Raw genomic sequence first — 6,919 nt, 5'->3', positions numbered from 1 at the left:
ACTTGTAAGCAAAATGACTCTATCTTTTATATCTTCCAACCCCTTTAACCATTTTGACCATGTATTATTGACCTCAACAACTTATAAAATGACTATATATCTCTCTCTCTCTAAAACTCTATCTCTCTCTCACATCATTGTCTCTTTCTCAAAACTCTATCTCTCTCTAAAACCCAAACTCCATCTCTCTCTCAAAACTCCATCTTTTTCGCTAAAACTCAAACTCCATCTCTTTCTCTCTCTAAAACTCTATCTCTCTCTAAACCCAAACTACATTTCTCTCTCTAAAACTCCATCTCTCTCACACACATAAGAAGGTGTACTTGTGTTCGAGCTCAAGTTAAACCCCTTGGTTGGTAAACTCACCGAGAAGTGAAGAGAGAAAGATGGGGTTTTAGATAGAGAGATGAAGTTTGAATAGGATGTCATTTTAGTGTTTGCTTGGCTGGATCCAGGGGTTGTAAGATCGAAAAGATAAAAAAAATGGAAGCCTTTTGCTTACAAGTAATATTTGCAATTCTTGCGCCTTATGAGATATGGAAATTAAAAATAGAGGATAAAGAGATATTTTCTCAAAAAAAAAAAATCGATCTTGGATCTAAATTTTTAGTGATCCATAATCTACTCTATGATGACTATGAATATAAAAATTAAAATATAATAAAATAAAATTTTAAAACATTTTTATTTGAATATTTTCCTATCCATTGGATAAGAATCTTTAGTGGTGGATGTTTATCTTAAAGAGGGGCATTTGTGATTGTGCAGGCTAATGTGTCCGTTGACTCATAAAATACTTTTTCTTAAAATAAGGCAAAACATTTATATAAAGTTGCAACCTTATAGAATTGAGGTACAGTTCAAAAATCCATCATAAAAGGTTGTTATGATGTTGGAAAACTCTCTAATTGATCATCTCGACATCGAGATATATGAATATTAAAATAAAAAACAAAAAAATATATTTCATGTCTTAAAAATAATGTATCTTGCAACACATTATCTGGACAGCTCATTTTCAAGATTTTCAAGTATTTATAGATTTATTTGATTTGAACCATTTTTGGACTTTAAGCTTTTATAATTAGAGATAAAATAGATTATCAAACCATTATACCAATTTTTGACACCAAAATTATATTTATAATAAAATATAGAGGTGCACCTTAATTTGACTGTTTAAAGTTGAAACCTTATACGCACCACACCCTAAAAAAAATGCCTTCTAAATGTCATTATAATTCTAAGTTCTAACAATTCAACAAATGACCCTTTAATCTCTCATCAACATTCCAATCCATTCACCATTGTTAACGGAAATCCATACCCCAATTCTCACGTAAGATAAAAAAAAGTAACGATAAAGAGTCTCCCGAGAAAGAGAATAGTCAGGTTGACGGTTTTTCAGAATTAACAGCCTAAACTAAAACTGAACACAACTGTATACGACTCTAAACCTACTAAACTTGTAATACTATAAAGAACAAAAAAAAAAAAAGAGGAATGAGACAAATTGTATTAATATCCTGATTTTGTTTTCTAGCATATGTATATATTGAAAGGGAAGTAGTGATCCTTTTCATGATTCGTTCCGTAGAGATCCAACAGCTCCAATCAGTTTTTCATTCATAGTTGAAAGTTTCCGCAGCATAACATAATGGATTGGTAACTCAGCATTTGGAGGAAAAAGGAAGATCCTTTTTAGTATTTCTTAATCTCATCAGTCTCTCTTAATCTCAAAAGACGGTAAATTATGAAAAAAAATTAAGTTAGTGGCCCAGAGAGACAGAGAGAGTTAAGTGAGAGAGAGCAATGGTAGTTGCAGAGTAGGCCACCCCCAAGAAGACTGAATTCAATAAAATGATGATAGCTTAGTGATGATGGTAGGGAGAGGCTATGAACAATGTTAGAGAGAGAAAGAGAGAGTGCGTGCCATCAATCAGACATGACACAACAGCGAAATGTGTGGAACTCACAATGGGGGGCGATGCTCTCAAGCAAGAGCCTTACAGTGCTCTCTTGCGAGATGACTGCACCGGACTTCTCCACCAGTGCCGCCCGCACCAATTCCCCGTACCCCCCACGCCCTGCTGCCACAAAAGCCACGAGTGCTGCCTGCAGTGGTCCCAAACTCGGGTTATATGCTGCTGACTCAATATACCCCCCTGCATAAACCCCCCCATCTGCTGTCATCAGTGCCACCCCAGATGGACACCGACTGTACGGTGCATGAGCACCATTCGCTGCCTTCAATGCTGCTTTCTTTAAGTTGTCAAACTCCTCCACATCATTGATATTGCCATTGCACAGGCCATTGTGGCACAAGTCATCGTTGTTCGCGACCGTTTCTCTGTGGGTTATCTCTTTGCTGAACCTGAGTTCTTCATTTTCTTCTTCATGGTCTGGTTTGTCAAGAAATTGGAGGCGGTTGTTGTGACAGTCGAGAAGGAGGGGGACATCGCTACTAAGGAGGTCGTCGGGGCCAAAGCGATGTGGGAGGAAGTAGGAGAGGGGCTGCGGGTTGCAATCCTCCCCAGCAGCTGCTATGATGATCTCCACAGAGGATGCATCGCGCAATTCCTGAAATTAAGGTCCAAAAATTGGCATGACGACTCCCATCGTTTGTATCACTATACCAGTCATTATAATGTTTCTGAAAAAAAGTGCGATTAAGAGCAAGGTTTAGAGAGCAGATGTAGGCCATTGTAAACCATGTTGTTAACAAAAGCGGAACCAGTAAGTGGACTGGTCTTACCAACTAGTAAACTAGAAGAGACTTCTTTGTACCTTCAGAAGGCTGTCCCATTTTCTATTCCCCACTATGCCTGAGAGTTTTAGCCATTCAGTCTCCATCATATGCAACCAAAATATGGAGCAAGGCTTTATAGCAAGTAAGAGGGGGCCTTCTACGTTATACCTTCAGTATACTTATAATCCTCATTCTTTCACATGTCGCCCTTTAGAATGCTTGCAGCTGTTGCAAATAGCTTAGAGTGTATGATAGGACGCTTTTTATAATCCGGTGTAAAAGAAGAACAGAAATTTCACTTGGTACCAGGTCTATAAACCAAAAGAAGAAAACGGCTAGTATGAGGAGTCAATATTGCTTTCCTTAGCAAGTGGTGCTGGCGCTTTTAGGACAGCCGCTTATGGCAGCAGGTGGATCTTAAAAGGCTATGGCCTACATGATCTTGGGTGGCTGCTTAGGGACTAAAACGAACTAGGCTAGCAATGCATCGGGCCTAGGCTGGGCCAGCCCTAGTCCCCATAGGGTCGGCCCTTATAGGGCCTAGTGTTGCTTTCACAGTAGCATCCTGTTATCACTCCCTCACCGACAAGCCAGTTCTACACCAGAAGTGGCCTCTCTAAAGCCTGGCTCTCCTCCGACTACCCAAGGTTCAAGCTTTCAAATAAGTGGTATTATCCCAAATGGCTATAATGTGCAATCCGCTGCAACGTGGAGGCATTTCTTTGCCTAATCGATGTGCCATGTATGATGAGATAGAAAATCGATTTACCATCTTTTCCAACATTGCTCAGGTGTGGGCAAAGTCTATGCCAGCCCACTCAGATGGATCGGATGGTGTTGGAAACTTCCAAGGTCGGCGTAGAAACTTGTCGTGCCTATTTTCCCCAACCCTTCCCTACCTCGGTTCTCTTCCGGTGGTAGGCTTCGAGCCTGGATTCAGTCTGGCGTATTTGGCTAGAATGGGACATGAGCATTTTCAAGGGTTGTTCTGATGAAAAAAAAAAGTGTTCGATCAAATAGTAGCAAAGATAACCATTTGAGCTAAGAATTGAGAAGAACTATGCTTTTTCTCTAAAGAGGACTTGTTAAACTGGAAGAAATACTGTTTCCTCAGCCCATGTGCAACCAGTGATCAGCCGCTGATTTCCTCTGAATTATCAGAGGAATTTCAACAGCTAATCACTTGGCGAAAGTTTAGAGGACCTCATCCCAGGTTCAACTCAAACTCTCAAGTTCCATTGGGTACACAAACTTAGCCACCGTTGAAGGTCCTGCCCAGTTGGAACGCCTTAACTATTTTATAATAGTTGGAGAACCTCTATTTTAGTAGAGGCACATTCTCACAATATCACTTTTTGGGCTTCAAGAGCGACTTTTGCGACGCCCTGATAATTACAGCCTCTTTTGGACTGACTCCATGACATCACCAGTTCGATAAATATTGCCTTCAAACATGTATTGTGAGAAGCCAATGCAGAAGCGCATGCTTTAGCCAAACAGGCTGTGACGTAGGATGCAGCTTCTTGTTCATAAGCCTCAGTTGGCGACCCACGCAAATGCATATGCTTTAGCTAAACAGGCTGTGATGAATGATGCAAGTGGCAGTTCTTAAGCCTCAGTTCGAGACCCGTGATTGACCGCTTCTCCTTCCCCCCTTCCATCCAACCGCCCCAAAAAAAGAGAAAAAAAAACAAAAAACCAAAAAAAAAACAAAAACATAAAGAAAAACAATCTGCTCTCTCCTTTCCTTCTCTCCACCTCCTCCTTTTTCCTAAAACTGTGCAGCCTATTCTGTTATGTCTTTTTTGGTGCCTATTCTGTTACGACTTTTTTGGTACAGGGATTTCGTAACATCTACACCCCTTTCTCTTCCCCTTGCTTAGCTAAGTTTATGAAAATTTGTACAAGCAAAATGCAAACAGCTTTACCATCTTGCTTAATACCATAGCATTATATTATATAACTATAAGATAAAACAAAAAAAAAAACAAAAAACAAAATATCCAAACCAGTCATTTAAGGTGAAAAGAACGGAAAAAAAAAAAAACTCACAAATAATCTCCAAAATTAAGAAAAGAAAGAAGTCTGACTAGCCAGTTCAATCACTGGGGCGATTAAAGACGAATTCCCGGTTCAACCACTTAGGCCAATCAGTGATGTTGGGCACCACTTATTATACGACGTCCTAATGTTCATCTGCTATTATCTCCAATATTTAAGAAAAAATTGGCTGCAATAAAACTTTACCTGAAAGAATTGGCGACAATGACCGCAAGGCGCAGAGGAGATGGCGATGAGTTTGACGCTGGGTTCATTGTTGTGGGCAGCATTGGCTAGCAGGAACTGCTCAGAATGAACAGAGTGGTGGAGGGGGAGGCCCGGGAACTCTAGATTTACCCCTGCAAAGATGCGGCCACTTGAGCCGAGTGCGACTGCAGCAACAGGGTAGTTGGAGATGGGCGGGCGGGCTTGACTCTGGGTATCATGCACCAGGGCACAGAGGAGATCGGGATCGCTCAGGCCTGTTTCAGCCTTCAAACGAGCAATTTTGTCTGGTTCGAGCACGAAGAGGGCCTTGTTGCTACGCATTCTCTCTCTCTTTCTCTGATTATTGAATAAACAACCCCGCCTCTCTCCCTGTTTCTGATTGTTGATTAAATAATCGCTTCTCTCTGTCTGTTCAACACCCCGCTCCTCTCGTCCCCCTCTACCTGCGAGTTGATTAAATGCCCCCACCTCCCTTCCTCTCTCAATCACTCTGTATCTCTGTTGGTTCAAATCTCTCTCTCTCTTGATTACAACCCACTTCTCTCTGTATTTGTGCCAGTTGATCAAACGCCTCTCTCCTGTAAACCCACCAAAAGCTAAAGTTGATGGGTATCCGAAAACGATCATTTTTCTCCTTTTCTACCCTTTTTTTTATATATTTTTTCCAATATTTTACCTGGAAAACTTTGGAGAGATCATGCAAATTTCATGTCTCTCTCTCCTTAAATAAGTTTTATTTGTTGGAAGAAATACAACAAATTGGGAAAAAAAATTAAAACAAACACGTGAATTTTCGAAGAAAATAGGAAGGGATTGAGATGGGTAGAGATATTGATCTGAGCTTATCACTCCAATCTACCGATCAAATCATTACTCCCAACCCACCGATTTATGATTTTTCATAACAAAATGGAAGGAGAGAGACTTACTCGATTAAAGGCAGGCTCCAAAGAAAAGTAACAGAGAAAGAGGACGAGCTACTGCAACTCCTAAACAGAGAAAAAAAAAAAAACTTCAGCTTTCGATTGTGGGTGTGTTTGGGAGTCAGATGAGGAGGAGAGAAAAACAAGGTTGGGCCTCTTATTATTCCGGGAAACCGCTCCAATTCCCCCGTACGAGCTCTTCCCCTTATGATAGAAGTTCCATTACGGCTTTGTTTCTCATTTTATCTTGCTCATAATATTCATACGAGGAAATTTCTATTTTTTTGTATGCGCACAACAACGAGGACTTGCCATCATTCTCACGCTATGATAATAATAAACAATAATATAATCATTTCTGTACCTATTACATAATGGTAGTTCTTAATCATCTCTCTACAATAATGGTTCTTTTTGTAGTTGTACCTTTCAATTGCATTATTGTATAAGCAATTATGCGTGACCTTATTTTCTTTTAGGGTAATAACATTACGAGACCTTCTCGTAACGGGACCTTAAGAAAATCATCATTAAATTTTGATATAGATCTCTTAAAAAAGTTATCAAATCGGTGTAGGACTTGAGTGAATGGGTTTATTGATAACTTTTTTAAAGATATGTCAAAACTTAATGGTAATCTTTTAAGATCTTACTCACGTTATGAGAGGGTCTCATAGTATCTTTACTCTTTCTTTTAAGGCTTTGACACTTCATGCCTTCTTGAGCTATGCTCTTTTGGGAGGTATTTTTTCGTTCTAAAATTTTGGGCACTAAGATAATTATTTTCAACAAAAAAAAAAGTTGAATTTTAAAGCGTATAAAAATTGGATAGCTTCGTTTAATCTTGAGTAATATTCTTTTTTTATATATACAGCTTCAACTTGGATTTTTTTTCAATGAATTTAGTCTATAGGTTGAAGAGGTCACATCCCCATAACTTAAAATCATAAAATTACTCCTATATTGGATTTTATGCGAG

The 6,919-nt window shown here is 39.3% G+C and overlaps 1 protein-coding gene across 2 annotated transcripts; it reads right to left on the bottom strand.

The window, feature by feature from the left end:
• Window positions 1–1,596: 1,596 nt before the first annotated feature.
• Window positions 1,597–6,195, bottom strand: LOC18444764 (cytidine deaminase 1). 2 transcript variants are annotated; one of them, XM_011628962.3, is made up of 3 exons: window positions 5,947–6,195; window positions 4,997–5,595; window positions 1,677–2,580 (listed from the first exon to the last, which is right to left on the bottom strand). In XM_011628962.3, the coding sequence occupies exons 2-3, from the start codon at window positions 5,336–5,338 to the stop codon at window positions 1,936–1,938; spliced, it is 987 nt and encodes a 328-aa protein (XP_011627264.1). In that variant the 5' UTR covers window positions 5,339–5,595; window positions 5,947–6,195; the 3' UTR covers window positions 1,677–1,935. The 2 variants fall into 2 exon arrangements, with proteins under 2 accessions (XP_088723829.1, XP_011627264.1); XM_088867703.1 differs by lacking the exons at window positions 4,997–5,595; window positions 5,947–6,195 and adding an exon at window positions 2,788–3,737 and having other exon boundaries at window positions 1,597–2,580.
• Between the last annotated feature and the right edge of the window lie 724 nt (window positions 6,196–6,919).

The sequence above is a fragment of the Amborella trichopoda genome, chromosome 5, assembly GCF_054954075.1.
Source record: "Amborella trichopoda isolate Santa Cruz 75 chromosome 5, AtrichopodaSantaCruz75HAP2 v2.0, whole genome shotgun sequence".
NCBI classification, from domain to species: domain Eukaryota; kingdom Viridiplantae; phylum Streptophyta; class Magnoliopsida; order Amborellales; family Amborellaceae; genus Amborella; species Amborella trichopoda.
This window is presented reverse-complemented; position numbering and strand designations above follow the sequence as displayed.